The sequence below is a fragment of the Bidens hawaiensis genome, unplaced genomic scaffold (assembly GCF_021521415.1).
Source record: "Bidens hawaiensis isolate Kalapana, Puna unplaced genomic scaffold, B.hawaiensis_p1.1 tig00033832_1, whole genome shotgun sequence".
Lineage (NCBI taxonomy): Eukaryota > Viridiplantae > Streptophyta > Magnoliopsida > Asterales > Asteraceae > Bidens > Bidens hawaiensis.
This window is the reverse complement of record NW_027495814.1, coordinates 9,479-33,190: the sequence shown is the minus strand read 5'-3', so window position 1 is coordinate 33,190 and position 23,712 is coordinate 9,479. Positions and strand designations below refer to the sequence as shown.

Genomic DNA, 23,712 nt, shown 5'->3' with positions numbered 1-23,712 from the left:
CAACAAACTATGTGGTGATGACTTTGGTGTAGAAACAGCTTATGACGGCTGTTTCTCTGCTGACGAACTAGCCTCGGTCTTCCACGAAGAAAATCCAAGATTATCCGGTGGTGGTCCTTGCGAACGAAGATGTAGCATAAACCTGAAAAATGCAAAAGAGAGCCAACTGAGTAGACTCGAAAACTAAAAATCAACTAAAACTTAAATTAGACTCTACGACTCAAACAAACTAAATAAAGCAAATGGCACGTATGTAACAATTAAGTCTAATCGAAACTAATAACGCAATCGCCAAGAATCCCCAGTAACGCACCAAGAAATTGATGTGCTAAAAGTAGTAAAAAAACACGCTAATCGCGACACTAAGTAATACTTTAGACTCTTAAACTACTAACCGGCATGTTTACCGGTCGACTCTAGTACAATTAATGACACAATATATCTAGCAATCTAGCAATCCTTACGAAGAACTAAATCTAGCTAATTAGACTCAACTAACTAGACAGACTCCTTACGAAGAACTAAATCTAGCAATCCTGATCAGCATAGATATATCAATAACCTATCACCATACAGCTTTATAGGCTAGCAGCTCACTTTTATAAATTTGATTAGTTTTATTGTTTTTATGATTTTAATGCATATCAATCTCAAAATAGTCAAGAACACACAGTAAATGACTTAACAAAACCTATCCTATGAAACAATCAACAAGGGTAATGTGAAACAATAAACCTAAGCAAATAAAACCACGTAATCATACTCATCAATTAAATCAAACTCACCAATTTACTTAAAACATAAAATCCATAATGAACACAATCCCAATAAAAAATCAAACCAAACAAAGGTTCATCACGACCTAGGTAGTTTATAGAGTTTAGCCTAGCATCATGTAATCAAAATCAAACAAAGTAATAAAATAAGAAAACATGGTGAAATATAAATAATGGAAAATCAAAGGTGATAAAACCCATAATCTTCACTCTCGAATGTCTAACTCCTCACCGGATGCTCTCTTGCCTTCAAAACGGCCAAGAATCTCGAAATATAGCTCAAGTAATCTCCAAATTCATCTAGTGGCTATAGGGTACTTTTTAGGTTAAGGTTAAAGGTGTTTATATAGTGAAACAGAGCCCAAAACCTGAAAAAATGAGTAAACTAACTGGAATCTGATGTTGGCCGCCACCCGCGACCTTAAATGGCCCCCATGGTCGCGTGTCGCAGCGACAATAAAGGGGGGCCAGTCTGACCAACCGGTTCTCCTTCCGATTCATTTTCTAATGCGTTCTAGCTTCTCGTTTTGGCTATTTTGACTCTTTTTTCGCCATTTTTGACCATGATCAACCTCCGATACCTACAAAACACAATAATGTTAGTAGTATACCAATCTTAACTAAAAATGAACAAAAACTAATTAAATATTAAGCACAAAATACAAGGGTAACATATATATTTAGCATTATATCAAATATCCCCACACTTACTCTTTTTCCGTCCCTGAAAAAGTCTTAATGTAGTGGAATCATAATCTTAAAATACAGTTTTAAAAACAAATAGATTAATTTAAAGCTCAGAAAAACGCAAAAACCGCGATCACCGATATTTTTGTCCACTTAAGCCCATGCCTTAATCTTTACCGTGAACAAATAAGATCCAACAATTATATTACTCATAGGTTATATAATTAAGACCCGCTTATTTTTAGCTTTTACTAGACCAGACCACCCCAACTTGACTTAAACCTCAAAATTAGCAGATTTAAAACTGTTGCTGCTCTCATTTTTTTCTTTTCATGAACATTTAAGACGATTAAGGGTATTGTTTATCCACCTAATCTTAAGCATTAAAGTCTACCAAGCAGCCATTAGATACGATTAAGGTATAATTAATTAATATCTAGTCTTCCCCACAACATGACATACCCCCGTTATCAAGCAATACCCTCAACCCATTACCATAGGTGAGTATGCACAAATTCCTCTGTAGGGTTTACATGTGGCGTGTCCCTTGTGGTCCGTTTCTTAATGGTAATGAGACGCGAGCAAAGGGATCCCACATGGCTATTAGCGTGGATAATCAAGTCAGTAGTGTATATGTACTTTAAGTACGTAGTGATCATGTTTAATGACTTATGTGGAAGATAACTGCGGGTTTGCTCTTTTTTAGCATTTAAATATTTACAACCTCACTTAGGAGTTGTGAATACCTAGATGATAAACCTCATACAGACCCGTAGTCTCCGGACGTGAGGCATCCCATCAATACAAGATTTAAGGTTATAAAACCATACGCCAATGAAATGTAAAACACTAAAGCTAGACATTTTAAGATTTATATCACCGGCTACTTGGCATACTCTAACGTTAAACCTACCCAAGCATCATATGATAACGTATTTATATTCTTAAAATTTATAATATTTATAGCATTCATACTAAAAATTGAGGCTTGAGTATGGTCCGACCTTTCATTACTTATCTTCCACAGACAAAACGCTTTACCCACAAAAGATTACCGTATACACATTTTATCAAATTGCCCTTTCATTCTCAAGGCTAAGCCTACCGATACGTCCCAAGTTAAGTGCATTTTCTTTTATATTATTTCATATTATTAGTAGTTTGAAAGAACAATTTCCGATAATTATCATCATTTTCCATTAAAATGCAAAAAACACAATATTCAACGAACATTGTTATAAAAACTTTTTCAATAATTTTTTGTTTTAGTTAAATTTTTTCTATGACTTAAATATCCTATACCCACACTTAAATTTTGAATTGTCATCAATGCAAGGATAACGACGACTTAAAATAAAATAAAAATAAAGTCGGACTTCAAAAAACTAAAAACTAAAAACTAAAAATTAAAAACAAAAACAAAATAAAAGGTAAATAAGCTATATAATGGAAAATACTTAGCTGGTAATATGCGTATGAAATATGATGCCAAAGTCTTCTTCATGAATGCCCTCAAACTTCGAACGTGCTTCAGCAAACAGTACCTCCTTCTCTCGCACACGAACGAAAGCGGCAAAAATTCAACAAATCATATCTAATTTTATATCTTATCAAATAAACCAATTTGATAGACATTATGCATTCAAAGTATTTCACTAAAACAACCAATATATAAGACATGAATAATCAGGAGTAAATAAATAAACATAAAGTATATGGCTCCACTGCTACTCCATCCCCACACTTGTCTTTTTCAATATACCCAACTTGGGGATCGTCTCTAGCTCAATATTTCTACAAACTAGAAAATCTTAAAAACGCAAAAACAAAGACGAACTACAAAAACTGCGTTAGTGACTCAATGTCTTATACAAGTCTCGGACAACTAGACCGTAAAACACAACTCAAAATACCAAACTAAGTACAAGAAATCACACCTTAATGATAACACAAAGGAATACATTAAAAAAATAAATTTGGGTCTTAGTGTTGGCCGCACCACGCGACCAGGGGTAATGGCCTGGCCGCGCGTGGCGGCGTACCTGTCTGTCCTCCCAAACGCTGGTCGTGCTACGCGGCTAGCACCCTCAGCCTCGTCGCACGGCACGACGAGGCATTTTTTCCAGAAAGTTTTGAGTTTTTGGAAGCCTTAATGCCTTAGAATAATTTTCAAAAAAATTGCCAAGCTTTCCTAAAATCATTTTATATTATTTTTACGTGCAAAACTTACCTGGAACTCCGACCTCTCATAAATTCCTCTCAGTGATGGTAGTGATTCCTTGAACCGACTCAACGACAGAAAACAAAACTAAGAAAAACTATTGTTAGTGACTCAAAGAAAACTGCGTTAGTGACTCGATGACTTATACAAGACTCGAACAAATAGACCGTAAAACACGACTCAAAATACCAAACTAAGTACAATAAATCATACCTGAATGATAACACAAAGGAATACATTAAAAAAATAAATTTGGGTCTTAGTGTTGGCCGCACCACGTGACCAGGGGTAATGCCCTGGCCGCGCGTGGCGACATACCTGTTTGTCCTCTCATACGCCGGCCGCGCTACGCGGCTAGCACCCTTAGCCTCGTCGCGCGGCGCGACGAAGCATTTTTTCTAGAAAGTTTTGAGTTTTTGGAAGCCTTAATGTCTTAGAATAATTTTCAAAAAAATTACCAAGCTTTCCTAAACTCATTTTATATTATTTTTACGTGCAAGACTTACCTGGAACTCCGACCTCTCATAAACTCCTCTCAGTGATGGTAGTGATACCTTGAACCGACTCAACGACAGAAAACAAAACTAAGAAAAATTATTGTCAGTGACTCAAATAAAAAATAAAAGAAAATAGAAATAAAAATAAAATAAATATAAAAACTCTATACTTGAGTTTTCACTCAAGAACCCATGCTATTTGAATCAGTTGGCTGTCCAAGTGCAGATTCCTCCATCTTGGTAGAACTCCAATGCCCTCAACGATACCGAATCACAATCCGACCATTCATCAATCTTACTCTTCTTCTTTCTAACTCCACGAACCTTCTCAAACTATCCCTTACCACCACATCGTTCTCTAACACACTTCACCATTACTCGAGAACTAGAAACCTCTCGTTCCTTCTCCACACTATTCTCACCGAACAAGAATCGTCAAGATGTGGATCCATGGTCGAGCTAAATGATTCTATCGATTAAACTGGATGACATATATCAATAAGACCGTCTTGACCTCTCAGATGTCTCATGGATTTAGCCATATAAGTGGCACTATCATCACCGGCTCTAAGAGTAATCTTGCTTTCAAAAACATCAATGATTGCCCTAGCAATACGTAAGAACGGATGACCCAAAATTATAGGAACTCTCTCATCGGCCTCCATATCTAAAACAACAAAATCCGCGGGAAAAAACCAATTTTATAGACCCTAACGAGCAAGTTCACCACGACACCCCTCGGATACTTAACGAAATGATAAGCTAAAGAGAACGTCTTAAGTGTAGGGGTGAGCTCTCCTAGGCCTATATTTTCATGTAAAGAATTTGGAATGAGGTTTATGCTTGCTCGTAGATCTGCCAATGCTTGACATGTCGTTTCTCTTCCAAAAAGACATGGAATTGTGAAAAAGCCGGTGTCGGGAAATTTTTACGGTAACTTATTAAAAACTACCGCAGAACACTCTCCATTTAGTAGAACAGTCTAAAGCTCTTCCAACTTATCCTTTCTTTTAAGATGATCTTTCAAAAACTTGGCATATTTAGGCATATGCTGGAGGGCTTCAATCAGCGGGAGGTTAATTTTTAACTGGCTAAACAGATCAATAAAATTCTCGTACTCTCGCGTATACTTTTGATGCTTAGACGAGCGGGATATGGGACATAGGCAAGGTCAATGATGTGTGATGGTCGGACTTCAACCGGCTTTTTTATGCTTCTCTCTACTTGTGGCTCAATAATTGGTGTGTTATCCTGTATTTTTTCCGAAACCTCCATTTCTATCTCTTCATCCACCAAATCATCGTCCCCACCTTTCTCAACCTCTCTACTAACTCTCTCCGGACCAAAAACCCTACAACTACGAGTGGAGATGGCTTTAAATTGAGCAGCCGGATTAGTTAGAGGAATACCCAAAAAATTACCTGGAGGCCTCTCTTCTAAATGAGGAGAAATATCACCAACGGACCATTGAAGGTCAAGTAACGATGATTGTAGATTCTTTAAAAGTAGGTCGTGCTAGGCAAACTTTTTCTGTGTAGCCTGATCTCTTTCCAGGATTTGCTTCATTATATCCTTCAAATGTCCAATTCAACCACTCGAATCCCGCACATTATTTTGAACATTAGCACCATTGTTATTGTTATTATTAAACTACTGAGCTTTTCCTTAATTATAAGTATTTTGAAAGCCAAGTGGTGCACCGGACGGACAACAATTTGAGTTACTTTGATTCGGGTTTTTGTAGGTGTTCCAACTCGAATTGTTATTACTGTTAAAAGCATTTGGAAACTTTTTTTGACCAGCAATAAAATCGACCTCTTTATTCATCAATGGGCACTCCAAAGTACCATGTCCACCCCTGCAAAACACACATTTGTCAACCTTTGCCTTGAGCTCCTTCACCTATCTAGTTAATGATTCCAAAGCAGCAGCCACACTAGTATCCAAATTGACCTTGTGCAGACCTCGAGCAAATGAGGGTATACTAGTGACAGTAGTGGAATTCCCGCGATTTAGCCCTTTGGTGTATTCTGGTTGAGCAAAACTTTCAAACATCTCGTTACATTCTGTGACATTCTTTTTAGCCATCAGATTTCCTCCCGCAGCCGTGGCAAAACGAACTTGGGTTTCGTATTTCAGCCTATTGTAGAACTTCTCCACGAGAGCCCATGGGGTGAGGCCATTCTATGAACGACGAGACAGCCGATTCTAAAAGCGCTCCCAAGCATGACAATATGGTTTATCCGGCTCCTTGTGAGAGGAGTGGATCTGATCACGAAGATGAGCTGCTTTAGCAAGTGGGAAGTATTTCTTGATAAATGCTGAATGCAGTGCATCCCAAGTGGTGAACGTGCTAGATGGCTAAGTGTCAAGCCAAAGAGTTGCCTTTCCTACAAGTGAAAAAGGGAAAAAAATGTAAGAAAATAACATCTTCGGTAGAACCTTGTAAATTAAAAAGTTTTAAGAACGCGGTAAATTCGGTTAATGTGTGCTGGTTCATCCTCGTCATCACTCCCATGAAATTGGTTAATTTGAACGAGAGAGTTCATGACGTATGACGGAATCTGCCATGAGTTTGGATTGATGGTCTCAGGAATAATAATGCACGACTAGTTTCCAGTTAAACCATCGAAAGCTTGTGCAACAACTGTTCTATCATCGGCCATTTGGACTTATGGTTGGCTTCTCGGATTTGATGGTGGTGAACTATGTGGTGATGACTTGGTGTAGAAATAGCTTCTGACGGTTGTTTCTCTGCTGACGAACTAGCCTCAGTCTTCCACGAAGAAAATCCAATATTATCCAGTGGTGGTCCTTGCGAACGAAGATGTGGCATAAACCTGAAAAACGCAAAAGAGAACCAACTGAGTAGACTTGAAAACTAAAATTAAAACAAAAATCAACTAAAACTTAAATTAGACTCCTACGACTCAAACAAACTAAATAAAGCAAATAGCACTTATGTAACAATTAAGTCTAACCGAAGCTAATAACGCAATCACCAAGAATCCCCAGCAACGGCACCAAGAACTTGATTTGCTAAAAGTAGTCAAATAAAAACACGCTAATCTAGACCCTAAGTAATACTCTAGACTCTTAAACTACTAACCGGCAAGTTTACCGGTCGACTCTAGTACAACTAAGTAAGTCCGGATATCGAACCCACGATACTCTTTAAATTACGTTACTAGCTAATTAGACTCAACTAAATGACACGACTATTTAAATATTATTATATTTTAGGGGGGATGTTTAAACTAATTATTATTAAACTAAAACTTTACCCTAAGTAATTAAATAAAAATAAATTATAATGATTACTTAACCCTAATTAATTATTATATTAATAAACTCTTAAGACCCTAATTAATAGAATATGAATAAACTAATAAATTACTTAAATTAATTCAGATTATGAAAGTAACTACCTAGGCTAGAATCCCCTAAGTTATGGCTATCAATTAACTAGGAAAGACGAGTTATGGAACTGGGATCGTAAGATAAACCATTGAATGAAAACCTAAACATGACCCTTGACCCTTCAAGAAGACACCTATGAGTTTCTAACAAGTTTTAAGACATGCCAGTATTACGAATTAAACTTCTTTACGGTTATTTAATTGTTTATGTTTAAGTATCTTTATGGCGAAATCATACCTTACAGCGTGGAAATCAAAGATAGTTAAGCAGACTCAATTGACTTAATAGGCTTAGCTGACAATCAATCCTAAACGGACTCCTTACGAAGAACTAAATATAGCAATCCTGATCAGCAAAGATCTATCAATAACATATCACCCTATAGCTTTCTAGGCTAGCATATCACTTTTATTTATTTGATTAGTTTTATTGACTCTATGATTTTAATGCATATCAATCACAAAGTGGTCAAGAAAACACAGTAAATAACCTAACAAAACCTATCCTATGAAACAATCAACAAGGGTAATGTGAAACAATAAACCAAAGCAAATAAAATCAAGTAATCATACTCATCAATTAAATTAAACTCCGCAATTTACTTAAAATATAAAATCCATAATGAAAACAATCCCAATTAAAAATTTAAACCAAACAAAGGTTCATCATGACCTAGGTAGTTTATAGAGTTTAGCCTAGCATCATGCAATCAAAATCAAATAAAGTAATAAAATATGAAAGAATGGTAAATAATAAAGAACGGAAAATCAAGGTGATAAAACCCGTAATCTTCACTCTCGAATGTCTAACTCTTCACCGGATGCTCTCTTGCCTTCAAAACCGCCAAGAATCTCAAAATATAGCTCATGTAATCTCCAAATTCGTCTATTGGTTGTAGGGTATTCTACAGGTTAAGGTTACGGGTTTTATAAAGTGAAACAGGTCCCAAAACTTGACAAAAATGAGTAAACTATCTGGAATCTGATGGTGGCCGCCACCCGTGACCATGAACAGCCCCTATGGCCACACGGCGCGGCGCACATTAGCTGAGGGGCCATTTTGACCAGTCGGTTCGACCGGTTCTCTTTCCGGTACAGTTCCTGATGTGTTCCGGCTTCTCGTTTTGGCTATTTTGACTCATGTTTCGCCCTTTTCGACCACAATCAACCTCCGGAACCTACAAAACACAATATTGTTAGCAGTATACAAATCTTAACTAAAAATGAACAAAAACTAATTAAATATTAAATTAAATATACAAGGGAAGCATGTATATTTAGCATTATATCAGTCTAGTTTTTAAGGTCGGTTTTCCCTAGGATTTGAAACTAAGTCAAATCGGGCATTTTACGCAAGAAAAATATGAACTTGGACGTAAACGAGGTGTTTTAGAATGAAACGGGATAAACGGGTAACGTTTGGACCTTGTTATTTCCAGAAAACGACGTCATTATAGACCAATGCTTGTTTCTTATGAAAGACGGGCAAAACACATTGAAAAGAAAGGCTGGAAAGTGATAAGAATGGAAAACATATATAAATCGAGTCCTTAAAAAACCTGATTCAGTAGAAAAGGTAATCGAATCGAGTTGAGAAAGTAATCAAATCGAGTTGAAAAGGTAATCAAATCAAAATTCCATTACTTTTTCGATTAGAATTTCGTTCATTCGATTAAAATTCCATTCGATTAGAATTTCCTTCATTCGATTAGAATTCCATTCGATTAGTTCAAGCTTAAGTTTTATGATGAAATTTTGTAAGGGGCTATTAATGAAAATAATTTTTTTCCAAGCTGAGTGGTGGCTCAACCCCAGCCAGGAGCTCTGCCCCTTGGACCCTGCTAGGGCCTGCTGCCCTTGGACCTTGCTGCCAAGGGCGTTGCCCCTGGACAATCGTAGATTGGGGTTACAATAACAAAGGAATGTGATATGGATAGGGCTAGTTAATATATACTTGTAACTGATATGCAGTTTTTCTTGCCAAGTTAAGGAAAGGAGTTACCATTAATTCTGAAAGGAATCAGACCCAGGTGAGTTTCTAGCCTCATTTCCTTGTTATGTTATGGGGCTATGTGCATACTCGATATGATTAGTTAATACACTTACCTTAAGTGGTAAGTGTATGTTTTGTGAATGTTTTATAAAGTATGTATGAATGATATAGAAAGGTATGTATGTAAACGTATGAATGATAGTAATGAAATGAATGTATAATTGTATGGTTGCATGGAAAGAAGGTCACTAGACCCTAATAATATCCGAGGATGATGGGCACCGGAGCCTAATTATATCCGAGGATGAAGGGCACTGGACTCTAATAATATCTAAGGTATGTATGGCGAAATGCTTTTTATAATGTAAAGATAGTTATGCATGAACTATGTATGCTAAAGAAAGAAAGTATGAAAGAACAAATGTATGAATATATGGAAGGATGATGAATAGGTTAAGTATGTAATACATACCTTCGGGCACATATATGTGTAGGTAAAGTATGTTACCTGATTAACTAGAACTCACTCAGCGTAGCTGACTTTTAGTATGCACGCATGTAAATAGGCGAAGGCAGCTAGCTTGAATGAAGACACATGGAATTGGACTGAAGAAGTTGGCATCTTTAGAAGAATGTTGTGATGTTTTAATATGACCTTTTTAAATTATGCATAAAGACAAAAGCTTGTCATTATGGAGAGATTTGAATGATTATGTAATTTATGGTTGAAGTTTTATATTCCGCGAAAAGTTTTAATTAACTCTGATGTTTAGAACTGTATTTATGAGTAAATCCAACGCTAAAGTAGGGCACCAGGACCGGGGCCTTACAAGTTGGTATAAGAGCATAAGTTCGAGAGAAATAAGCATCCTACATGCTTAGACTCTAACAAAGAATGGGATTCAAGTAAGAAAACAAAGAAAATGTCAGTTTAAGAAAGCCATGTATCACTCAAGCATGCTAAGTAAAGGTAAGGTACATGATTAATTTCACGTGTAATGTACGGATGTGTAAGGAAGTTAGCTTTTGCTAGATATAGGGGTATATGATTATATGAACTGTTTGATTGTCTAACTGTTAAAAGTAGAACTAGCATAAGTGGACTCATAAAGGGAAGTGTATAGGACATAGAAAGTAACGTTATCAGCTAATCACAGCTAGCCACTGTTATTACCTGTTAGCCTTACTAGCCTTATACTAGACATCTCCTTGAGTGATGACGTTTGTGTTTCCTTATAGAATACGAATAGCTGGAACAATGAAGGTTGTTGATCAAGGAGGTCGTACTTGACGTCGTGGTAGGCCACGTATTGTCCAGGAACCTTCTGAAGAACTAGTTACTAACACGAGAGAAGAAGGAAGCGCAATTGTGCGAGATCAGAGCAACAATGAAGGGTATCAACTTGACCCTGCTGTTCAAGCGGCCATTGCTCAAGTTGTGGCTACCCCAGTGAAGAATATGCATCCCAATAAGTCTGCTGAAAGCCATGCAAGAACCGTTGAGAGGTCAGGGGAGGGTGGTAAGAAGATTGATGAGAATGAGAAAGATGACTCGAGTGAGGATAGGTCAGTGAAAGTTGGTAAGGGAAGGAGGGGCAGAGGTGGGTGTAACTACAAGTCGTTCAAAGGTTGCGACCCACCAAAGCTAACTTGTTTAGGAGATGAAATCGCTACTCCTCAGTCGATAACCGCAATGGACAAGGTTATCCAAGTTAGCGAGTGCTGCCCTGATCAAGCGGTAGGTTAGGCTACCCAGTCGTTTGGTGATGAGGCTATGTTCTAGTGGGAAACTGTGGAATAGAGAAATACCCGGGAAGAAATTAAGGATTTGAGGTGGGATGACCTGAAAGAATTGGGTATGAAGTGGTTTTGTGCTGATGCTGAGGTTGAGAGGGCTGAGATGAAGTTTCTAAATTTGAAGGCGGGGAAGATGACACACCGCGAGTAACTACCAAATTCAATCACATGTCTAGGTTAGTGCCCGAAATGGTGAACACTGAAGCAAAAAGAATCAAGTGTTATATCAGAGGACTTCCACAGAACGTCCGCACTTTAGTGAGGGCAAGTAAACTTGCTACTTTCGACTCTGCTATTGAACTTGCAAAGATGGTTTACGACGATCTGGTTGTGAACGATTTGGTGTTGGAAGAGATAAAAGAAAATAAATGGGTTACTCCTACTAAACGATCCGGTACTCAGTCATTGAACCCTGGAGATACGAAGCAAAAATTATGGGAGAGAAAGACATGCAAGACGAGTGGGAAGGTGTATGGTGGCGAGTGCAAGTGGAGTACTGGTTTTGATATGTGCCACAAGTGTGGGAAAGCTCATGGTGGAGAATTTAGGATTAGGACAAATGCATGTTATAAGTGTGGAAAGGTGGGGAACTATGCTAATGAATGCAATGCAAAGCCCGCGTTTTACAAATATGGTAAGACAGGCCATATGGTAAGGGAGTGCACTGATGGTGAAGATGTGGGAAGCGGAAGGAAGGATGCCGACCAGTTGAGGCCAAGGACCAGGGCCTAAATGCTGACCCAGGAGCAGGCCAAGCAGATCCCAGAAGTTGTGACGGGTATGTTTCTAGTAAACGGTATTTCCGCTTCTGTATTGTTTGATTCATGTGCGGATAGAAGTTTTGTAGCTAGTACATTTAGTAAGATATCAAAAATGAAATATTGTCATGTGCCCGAGACTTTTACAGTAGAAACTGCTAGTGAGACATTGGTTAGGATAATGAGAATGGTTAAGGATTGTAAGATAGCGTTAGAGGGACGTGGGACCCCTGTCACCATGTATGTCATGACCCGAGGAGGATTCGATGTGATTTTGGGAATGGGTTGGCTATTTTAGTTTGAGGCTCAGATAGTGTGTAAGAATAGGTTGATAAGGCTAAAGTCCTTGGATGGTGGTACGAAGACGGTTTATGGTGATAAAGAAAATTCAGGGCTTAATGTCGGTTTGCCCTAGGATTTGATACTAAAGCAAATCGGGCATTTTTATGCACGAAAAATATGAACTTGGATGGAAAAGAGGTGTTTCGGAATGAAATGGGACAAACGGGTAACGTTTGGACCAGGTTATTTCAAGAAAACGACGTTGTTATAGACCAAGGCTCGTTTCTTATGAAAGACGGGCAAAACACATCGAAAAGAAAGGCTAGAAAGTGATAAGAATGGAAAAAATATATGAATCGAGTCCTTAAGAAACCTGATTCAGTAGAAAAAGTAATTGAATCGAGTTGAGAAAGTAATCAAATCGAATCGAGTTGGGAAAGAAAAAATATAATTTCAAGAAGGGGGCCTCAAAAAGAGGAAATGTGGGAGGTTTTCAAACAGTTAAAGGTAAATCTTCCTTTACTTGAGGCAATTAAGCAAGTACCCGCTTATGCTAATTTTTTAAAAGAATTGTCCACCCAAAAGAGGCAACAAAATGTGCCTAAACAGGTTGATTTGATCGAGCGGGTAAGTACGGTGTTGAAAGGAGATCTTCCTCCTAAGCTCCAAGATCCGGGAATGCCTTTAATAAATATTCAATTTGATGATTTTCAAATGTCAAGGGCGTTGTTAGATCTTGTAGCCGAGGTAATTACCGGGGGATTTATATAACCAATATGATTTTGGTCCATTAAAACGGGTTGAGACAACGGTTGTTTTAGCCGATTTGTCTCATAAAATCCTCTGAGGGATTGTGTGGGAAGTTATAGTAAAAGTGGATGAATTTTACTATCCAATCGACTTTTTGGTTTTGGCTTGTTGACTCGACTCAACAACAAAATGATGTATTGGGTCGACCATTTTTAAACACCGCCCATGCTATTATTGACTGTCGGTATGGTACGATTGATATGGCTTTTGGAAAAAGAAAGATGAGATTAAATGTTTTCACTAATGGTTCTAAGTATGTGGTGATGACTGTTTTATGACAGGTTTATTTAACATGTGTGACCCGCATGATAATGAGGAAGATGCTTTGGAAGCATGTGTTTGTAATTTTTCTGAACAGGTACACCTTTGTGGTTTGAGGATGGAAGAGAAAAATTAAGAAGTGTTGGCGGCAAAAGAGGGACGACCACCATAGACCCATCAAATTGAAAGTTTACCGACCGAAATCAAGTCGGATACAAAACCGTCATTGGAATGTCCACCGACATTGGAGTTGAAATATTTGCCTTGCCATTTGAACTATGCGTTTTTGGGGGATAATGACACATTACCGGTTATCATTGCCTCTAATTTGGATGAGGTTCAAGAGCAAGAGTTATTGAAGGTGTGGAAGATGAACAATGCGGTTACATGTTGGACAATTGCCAACTTGAAAGGCATTAGTCCATCCATAGTCATGTATAAAATTATCACCAACGTTGATGCAAAATAAACTCGGGAGACTCAAAGAAGGTTGAATCCCAATTTGATGGAAGTTGTGAAAAAGGAGGTAATAAAATGGTTAGATGCGGTAATTTCCTATCCTATTTCGGATAGTGCTTGGGTAAGTCCTACACAGGTGGTACTTATAAAAGCAGGTATACAGGTAATTAAAGATGAAAGCAGCGAACAAATCGCCACCCGACCGGTCACCGGATGGCGAGTGTGCATTGACTATCGTAAATTGAATGTCGATGCGTCTAAAGACCATTTTCCGTTACCTTTCATGGACTAAATTATTGAAAAATTATCTGGTCAAAGGTATTACTGTTTTTTAGATGGGTACTAGGGTTATAATCAAATTGTTATCCACCCAGATAACCAACACAAAACCACCTTCACATGCCCTGTAACCGAAATTTCCAAGAATAATATTTAATATATTATTTATCTATGATTTAAAAGTTTACTTGAATTAGTAGAGAAAAAATACAATAATAAAGATAGGTTAAGTAGGCTAATTAGATGGAATGAAATATGGACCAAAAATGAAAGATGGGCCCAAGGTCCATGGGCTTAAGGGAGTATAAATACCCCTTAAACCCTAATCCTTTCCATTTCCATTCATATCCTACACCCTCAAAAACACATACAAACACCTCCTATATCCTGAACCAAGATCCGAAGGCAAAGACCCAAGCTTGTTGGTGTTAGAGCGTCGTGACGAGCTAGACACACATCAAGATTAGATCGTATTCGCGAAGATGATTCATTTAAGGTAAGTTCTATAACGAAAACTTGTTCGGCTCGTTTAGTATTACTAGATCTATACATAAATGGTAAAAACGAATCAAACGCAACGATTCTCATTGAAATTCGTTAACATTTGATAGGGTAATTAATCAACCAAAGAACCGATTATGAACATCGATCAAATACACTATTTAACGAATTGTTTAACTGTTTGGTTGATTGGGGTTAAGAGGCGATGTGTATGCAAGTATATTGATGCCAGTATTGTGTTGTTTCATCGCGATTCAGAGGTTAATTTTAAAACTTGGTACCTGTCGACCGTTTATGTTCTTATCAATTTTGACCTTGACTACGGGAGTCAAAGATTGGGTAAGAACTGATGTTCGTTCATTATGAGTAGCGAATGACTGATCATTCGTTGAACTGTCATAACAAATAAGATACATGTGCGTGTCTTGTAACGAATGAACTTCTTATTCGTCTTATACAAGTCACGAATGGTCTTATTCATTCGTTACTCATTCGTTATCCACCCATTCTCCATGATAAGACAGCGAATGAAGTCATTCACTATAAGATACACATGCACGCTCTTGTAACGAATGAGCCTTCATTGGTCTTATAGAAAGCACGAATCGCCTTAATCATTCGTTATGCACTCATTCGTCTCAGATCAAACCATTCGTTATAAGGAATGGGATAACGAATGAGGCTTAACAAGAGACCATTCATTATAACGAATGGGATAGCGAATAAAATATTTATTTAAAAATTTTGATGGAATTTTTGTTTAAGGACTGTTAATGGAATTTTAATGGGCAGCTCGACCCCAGCCAGGGGCTTTTCCCCTTAGACCCTGCTGCCAGGGGCGCTGCCCCCAGACCCCCGTTTGTTGGGGTTATATTAAACAAGATATTCGATATGGGTAGTGATTGTTAACTGAAACGTGTAATTGTGATACAGTTAGTCATGCCCAGTTAAAGAAATGAGTTACCATTAATTCTGAAAGGAACCGAGTTCAGGTGAGTTTCTAGCCCCATTTCCTTGTTATGTTTTCGGGGCTGTGTGCATACTCAATGTGATTAGCTAATACACTTACCTTAAGCGGTAAGTGTATGCCATATATGATTTATGTGAAAGTTATTGAAGATGTAGATGAATGCTTGTCGGTACGTGAACGATCTTCAGATATTGCACGTATCGTCAGGGAAGGTGACAATTAGAAGATTAATGTGAAGGATGCCCAGTGTGTCTGTATGTTAGGATGTGATATGCTTGTTTACGTGAGTACATTCTATGTCCGACATAGTAAGTTAGGATGAAAAATCCCCCTAACTCCCTTTGAACATAAACGTGGAATGTAACAGCGTAGATAAGGACTATGAACCCCATTAGTGTTCCCTAGATGGATATTATCTGATTAAGTGTGTGTTCCTCTTATAGATAATAAACGTTGTTCCTTCTATGGATAATATATTGAGTTCCTTGTATGGATAGTGAATATTGTTCCTTCTATGGGTAATATATAGTGTTACTTCTATGGATAGTACATGTTGTTCCTTCCATGGATAATATGTAGTGTTCCTTCTATGGATAATACACGTTGTTCCTTCTATGGATAATATATAGTGTTCCTTCTATGGACTATAGTAGACATTCCCGTAATGAATGTTGTGTAATGTTCCTCTTATGGATATTTAAGGACAAGTTATTATTATGAGTCTTCGGATACATGTAAGTAAATATGTATGTATGTATGTATAAAGGGTAACATGCTAAGTATGAATATTTATCTTCGGATACGTATATATGTATGATATGTGAAGGTATTGTATGTTGCTTGATTAACTAGAACTCACTCAGCGTAGCTGACTTTTAGTATGCACGCATGTAAATTTGTTTAATAAGCTAGAATGAGGATGGCACATGGCATGGATTGAACGGCTGGCATCTGAAGCTAGAAGAAATGATGTTTTATATATGATGTCTTATGTTATGTTTTAAATACAATACTTGAATGTTTTATAATGATGGATTGAAGTTTTATATTCCGCGAAAGTCTTTAATTCACACTAATTTGTAGAACTGTGTTTATGAGTAGATCCGACAAGAAATGTAGGGCACCAGGACTGGGGCCTTACATGCCCGTATGGCAGTTTTGCTTTTCGGTGAATGCCATTTGAAATGTGTAATGGCCCGGCCACATTTCAACGTTGTATGATGAGCATTTTTTCGGACATGGTCAGAGATTCACTTGAGGTATTTATGGATGACTTTTCCATTTTCGAACCAACTTATGAAGCTTGTCTCAATGAATTGAAAAAAGTTTTTAAAAGGTGTGTTGAGACAAATTTGGTTCTAAGTTGGGATAAAAGTCATTTCTTGGTGCAAGAGGGTATTGTGTTGGGGCATGTTATTTTGGCAAGTGGAATGGAGGTGGATAAGGCAAAAATTTGGGTAATATTATTTTTACCTCCACAAAAAATGTTAAGGGGGTAAGATCATTTTTGGGGCATGCGGGTTTTTATAGGAGATTTATTAAGTGTTTGAGTGTGATCACTAAACCTTTATGTAATTTGTTGTTGAAAGATGCCCCTTTTGATTTTACTATGATTGTTAGCAAGTGTTTAATGTTTTGAAGGAACAATTGGTGAAAGCTCCCATTTTGCAATCACCGGATTGGACAAAGCCCTTCGAGATTAGGTGTGATGCTAGTGATAATACCATAAGAGCGGTTTTGGGTCAACGGGGCCGGTGGAAATTGCCTATGAGAGTAAAACACTGTTCGAAACACAACTTAATTACACCACCACCAAAAAGAATTGCTTGTGGTGGTGTATGCTTTGGATAAGTTTCGCTCGTATATATTGGTGAGTAAGGTGATTTTTTATTTGGATCATAGTGCGGTTCGGTATTTGATGGAGGCACGTTTAATTTGGTGGGTATTGCTTTTGCAAGAATTTTATTTGGAGGTTTGGGATAAAAAAGGTGTGAAAATGTATTGGCGGATCACTTATCCCGAATTCCATTAGAAGGCGTTGATGACATGATGGAAATAAATGAACCGTTTCTCTATGAACAATTGCTAGTCGTGTCTACCGCACCGTGGTATGCTCATTTTGTGAATTATTTAGCCACGGGGTCTATTCCAAGTCATTGGGTAAAGAAAAGAAGGCAATGGTTCATGGCCCAAGTGACAAAATATATTTGGGATGAACCAGGCCTTTTCAAGATTGGGTTGGATCAAGTGTACGGAGGTGTATTCCCGACTCTGAGGTTTTGGAAGTTTTGACTCATGCACATGCATCGGCGTGTGGGGGTCATTTTAGTGGTCAAAAAACGGGTTACCGGGTTCTTCAATGTGGGTTTTATTGGCCCACCATTTTCAAGGATGCAAGTGAGTATGCCCGACCTTGTTTAAATTTCCAAAAGATGGGTAGTATCTCGAAGAGGGATGAAATGTCATTGCAACCTATTTTGGTGAAAGAGATTTTTTATGTGTGGGGCATTGACTTCATGGGCCCGTTTCCAAACTCAAATGGTTTTTTTTACATTTTGGTTGCGGTGTATTATGTGTCAAAGTGGGTAGAAGTTGTAGCTACGAGAACTAACAATCATTCGGTGGTTTGCAAATTCGTCCAATCAAACATCTTTGCTCGTTTTGGTATTACGCGGGTTATCATTAGTGATCGTGGGTCGCATGTCAAAAATTTCAACTTTGGGAAGCTATTAAAAAGATATAATGTGAATCACCGCATTGTTACTCCATATCATCCTTAAACGAGTGGACAAGTCGAAGTGTACAACCGACAAATTAAAGAAATTTTGATGAAGACGGTGCGAGTTGATATAAAGAATTGGTCATCTAAGTTATATGATGCGTTATGGGTATACCGGACCGCTTACAAAACTCCCATTGGTACAACTCCTTATCGGTTAGTGTATGGGAAGGGGTGTCATTTACCAATGGAGTTGGCGCATCGGGCGCTATGGGCGATGAAGACTGTTAACGCGGATTATAATGAATCAGGTGAGTTAAGAAAGTTGCAATTGAATGAGATTGAAGAAATCCGGGATGAAGCATACGAATGTGCTTCCGCATATAAAGACAAACTTAAAAAGGTTCATGACGCAGAGTTGAGGAAGAGAACTTTTGAAGCGGGTCAAAAAGTGTGGTTGTATAATTCGAGATTGAAGTTGTTTCCGGGTAAGCTCAAGATTAAATGTATGGGTCCATATATTATTACACGAGTGGGTCGGTTTGGTGATGTGGAGATAGAAGATGCTCAAGACCAAACTAAGAAAGCGGTGAATGGACAATGACTCAAACATTACTTGGAAGGAAAGGACATCAACATGCTCGATGTTGATACGGTGAGTTACTTTTTGTGCTCACCGGATGCGGAAACGAACTAAGAGGCCCAAGTTTGTTGTATATTTTAGTTTAGATTAGTTGGTTTAAATTGGTTTTAAGAATTACTGTTCTCGTCTTTGATTGTGTTCGACTCAAGTGTGGGAAGTTCTTACGAATTTCTTTACCGTGTTGGGGACAACTCGGATTTTTTCATCGGGGGGGGGGGGTAATTTTTATGTGTGTTTTTTTAGGTAATTTTGGTGTTTTCATAATAAACAAAATAACAAAAAATTAAAAAAAAAAACTGGAATAAACCTACAATGGCCATCGTAGGCTACGTTGGAATTTAAATATCTTACGCCAGCTAAAAACAGTCTTACGCTGAACATTTATGCCCGAAGGCCACCATAAGCTACGGTGGCTACCGTTGCTTATGATAGCCCCTGGGCTTGGGCGCCGGAATTTTGGAGTTATATATATATATATATATATCACAATTAATCCCATTCACATACGGGATTTTTTTCTTTCGACCATCTATTTCATCCACTTTCTTCCCTAATTTTCCCAACACATATACCCTAACTTCTATACTTCAAAACATCACGATTTCTTCATCCATTAACCAAATCAAGTGATTTTCGGGTCTATTTTGACGAGAATTTTTCAAGAATTTCAGTTGTGCTCAAGAATATTGTGTTTCGGTGGTCGATTTTGGATAACTTTGTCCGAAAATTTTTGAGTGTTTGTGGGTTTTTAGTTTAGATTGAAGCTTTTGTCATCCTCGCCTTCTACAACACAAAGGTATGCAATTTCTTTTCATTCTTGAAGGGGTATTGTAAAGAAAATTGTAAGTTGTTCGTGATTATTTTACATCCACACTTGCTTGAAATTTTTGGGCAGATTTTAGTTATCTAGATGACATAAAGCTCAAAAATTTGGAAAACGATGAATATTGGGTTTAATTTGTATCTATAACCATAGTGTCAAACAAGTGTTGGGATGTTTAAGGTTGAAGAGATTATAATTTGTTTCTTGGTTGTGTTTGTTGTGATTACAGAATTGGTCGGAAATGTAAGGAGCCAGTTGGGTCTTCTAGCAATCCGGCTGAGCAACAAAAACGGAGAAGATTAATATTACATCCAGATGTAGAAGAGCAACAAGAAGATCAGAGAGGTGAGAAACCAATTTGGAACTCTGGGTCTTTGGCAGACCAACCTGTGGAACGGCAACCGGAACTGTTTCATGAACAAATGAACTCTTTAGCTCAGAAGAATGTAGGTCCCCCCGGGGACGTCGCCGATCGATACGAGATCCGCACGAGGTCTAGGAGTGCGGAATCCTCCTAGACTCGTTTATTGGTGTAAAGATAAAGAACACAAACACGTACACGAACAAATACACGAACAAATACAAGAACGGGATAAACAAATCTGCAGATTCTTATATAATAATCAAAACGAATTACATACCAAACTCGTAAACAAATGACGGCCGACCCGAGGTGAGCTCTACCTCGGGTCGTCCCACACGACTCTCACTCTCGGTCTCTCTTTAGACAAATAAACTGTAACACACAATACTCTAATTTCTGGATACAAAACCTAAACAAGACACACATATATATAGACAAAACATCTTCTCGGGCTTGGGCTTGGGCCAGTAGGCGAAGTTGTTCATAACTTCGCCTATGGCGAAGTTGTGATAACTTCGCCTAAGGCAGAAGTTGTTACAACTTCGCCGTTGGCGAAGTTGTTCTAACTTCGCCTAAGGCGAAGTTGTGCTAACTTCGCCTGTGGCGTTCCGCTGGTCTGAATTGCATAGCGACGGTCACAAAATGCACCAACAGTCTCCCCTTTGACCGTTGCTCTCAATTCTAACAAACACAAAAGATCATCTGTTACAAAACATGCACCAACAGACTCCCTCTTAACTAATGATCTTCTGTTTGCTCATCAACCAGCCGTGTCTGAAACTGTCCTATAGCTTCACAAATCTACCAGTCACCCAGCGTCTTCCATATCAGATCTCCCCTTCAGTGTAAGCTTCTCCGACTATAACGATTGAGGTCTTTGAAATGCATGCATCCTCGTGCCAATAGATCATCTCAACCAATCACGTGAGTCCATCTGACTTCACCAACACGTGAAGTTGGGCTTCCTCCGCAACTTCACCAACTCGTCGGCATACGATAAGGTTTAATCTTCAACTACTCAACATCAAGTGATCAATTTCATCACAAAACCACCTTGACAGAATCTAACACATGACCACTAATTAATCCGAAGCATCTTCAATCACCAGGGATAACGATCAAGAACATAAACACTTTAATCCCGATTAAATCCAACTTGTTCCAGAATTTTCACTCTAATAAATAAGCATCACGTTTCAGGATCCAATTCTCGAACGCCTTGAAAGTAACATAAATAATATGCTCTGACCGCAATCCAGTAATGTCAAAAACCTTCAGTTCAATTTGACTTTCTTCAATTGGTCACCTCGAACAACAACAATTTCATTGCCCACAAACACCCTAATATGTGTCAATATCCAGTTTCAATCAATATCCCATTCACAAACTCAACTCCATATCCAGAGTTGACACGTATTTGTTCACACGTAAGACCCAGAGATAACAAGTTTCACTCGTTGACGGAACAACATCTCCGGTCTCACAATAATCGTGTACACCTGGCCATACAGACGAAAACACCAAAATACTCCTTTTTTTTTTTTTTTCTCGTTAACTTCGCCTAAAGTTAACTTCGTCTGTCCATAACTTCGCCTGGCTATAACTTCGCCTGGCTATAACTTCGCCGAGAAGTCAACTTCGCCTAAAGTCAACTTCGCATGTTCATAACTTCGCCAGACCTTATATCTTCGCTGAAACCCTACGAACAGTGACGGCAACTTCGCCTGATGAACAATAACTTCGCCTACGGCGCTGTTCGGCCAGAAACGCACAGAAACGTGCCAGAAACACCAAAACGCAGATCTCGAACCATAGCATAAGAGCCTAAGGCTCTGATACCACATGTAGGTCCCCCCGGGGACGTCGCCGATCGATACGAGATCCGCACGAGGTCTAGGAGTGCGGAATCCTCCTAGACTCGTTTATTGGTGTAAAGATAAAGAACACAAACACGTACACGAACAAATACACGAACAAATACAAGAACGGGATAAACAAATCTGCAGATTCTTATATAATAATCAAAACGAATTACATACCAAACTCGTAAACAAATGATGGCCGACCCGAGGTGAGCTCTACCTCGGGTCGTCCCACACGACTCTCACTCCCGGTCTCTCTTTAGACAAATAAACTGTAACACACAATACTCTAATTTCTGGATAAAAAACCTAAACAAGACACACATATATATAGACAAAACATCTTCTCGGGCTCGGGCTTGGGCTTGGGCCAGTAGGCGAAGTTGTTCATAACTTCGCCTATGGCGAAGTTGTGATAACTTCGCCTAAGGCAGAAGTTGTTACAACTTCGCCGTTGGCGAAGTTGTTCTAACTTCGCCTAAGGCGAAGTTGTGCTAACTTCGCCTGTGGCGTTCCGCTGGTCTGAATTGTATAGCGACGGTCACAAAATGCACCAACAAAGAAGGATGCGTTCATTTGTGAATAAGAAATGAGGGAAGCGGAGTTTGGTCTGTTTGGGGTTACTGATAAGTTTCGTGCATTGGGTTGGGAAGATTATTTAAAGTGTTATGACCGGAAGTCGACTCATTTGTTTGATGCGGAAATTCAGGAATGTGTTGCTACTTTAAGACATGTTACAGGTAGTAATCCATCAAAGTCGAAATTAATTGGTACTGTGAATGGAATTGTGGTGGAGATGCCGTTTGATAGTTTGAAACGGGTTGAGAAGTTTGATAGCAAGTCGGCCAATCGGTATATGTTCCCGAGTTGGAATGATTTGTATTTCGAGCTTGATAAGAACCCAATGTGGAACACCATGTTGGATTATTTGTTGTTGCCCGGAACATACGCCAGGAAGCCTTATCGGAAAAATCTGAGGATTGAAGCGAAGTTAATGTTGATATACGTATACATAATATCATTCTGCAACGGGGCGATAGGATTGAAGTAAGGTATCTCGAGGTACCAATCTTATACTCACTGTTACATGGATCACCGCTTATTCCATACCATTTTTTGGTGATGAGCAATGTATGGATAAGCAGAAACAGTGTGGATAGGAAAATAATACCTCATTGTCGATTAATTACTGTGTTGTTGAAGATACATAGGGCAATTAACAATGGTGATAAGGTCTCGTACAAAAGGTCCAAACTGTTTGATATTACACGTTCGGGGGCTGGATGGGAATACAAACAATCTGAGAGGTATCACAAGCTGAAGAGCGATAGAAGTATATGGAGAGTGTTAAAGGCAGATGCAAGACCTTTGCAAGGGGATGAAGAGGATGAACCCGAGAGTGTGGAAAGTGGCGAAAGTGGTGATGAGGATTATCAAGATAATTCGAATGTGACCCCATGGATGCAGATCAAGTGGGGTCGAGTCGGGGTGAAAGGCAACCGGGTGTTCAGTTAGGTTATGTGGGAAGTGCGTTAGATTATGCACAAAGGCCATATGATTTAAATTGGGCCTACCAAGGGACCATGCAAGA

General features: G+C 38.5%; 1 protein-coding gene across 1 annotated transcript; it reads left to right on the top strand.

The window, feature by feature from the left end:
- Positions 1-18,538: 18,538 nt before the first annotated feature.
- Positions 18,539-19,033, top strand: LOC143585390 (uncharacterized). Its single transcript, XM_077067187.1, has one exon. It carries the CDS (start codon positions 18,539-18,541, stop codon positions 19,031-19,033), a length of 495 nt encoding a protein of 164 aa, XP_076923302.1.
- Positions 19,034-23,712: the final 4,679 nt, after the last annotated feature.

Bases quoted from the DNA above. Each gene is read 5' to 3' on its own strand.
- LOC143585390 (XM_077067187.1), top strand. From the start codon at position 18,539: ATGAAGACGGTGCGAGTTGATATAAAGAATTGGTCATCTAAGTTATAT.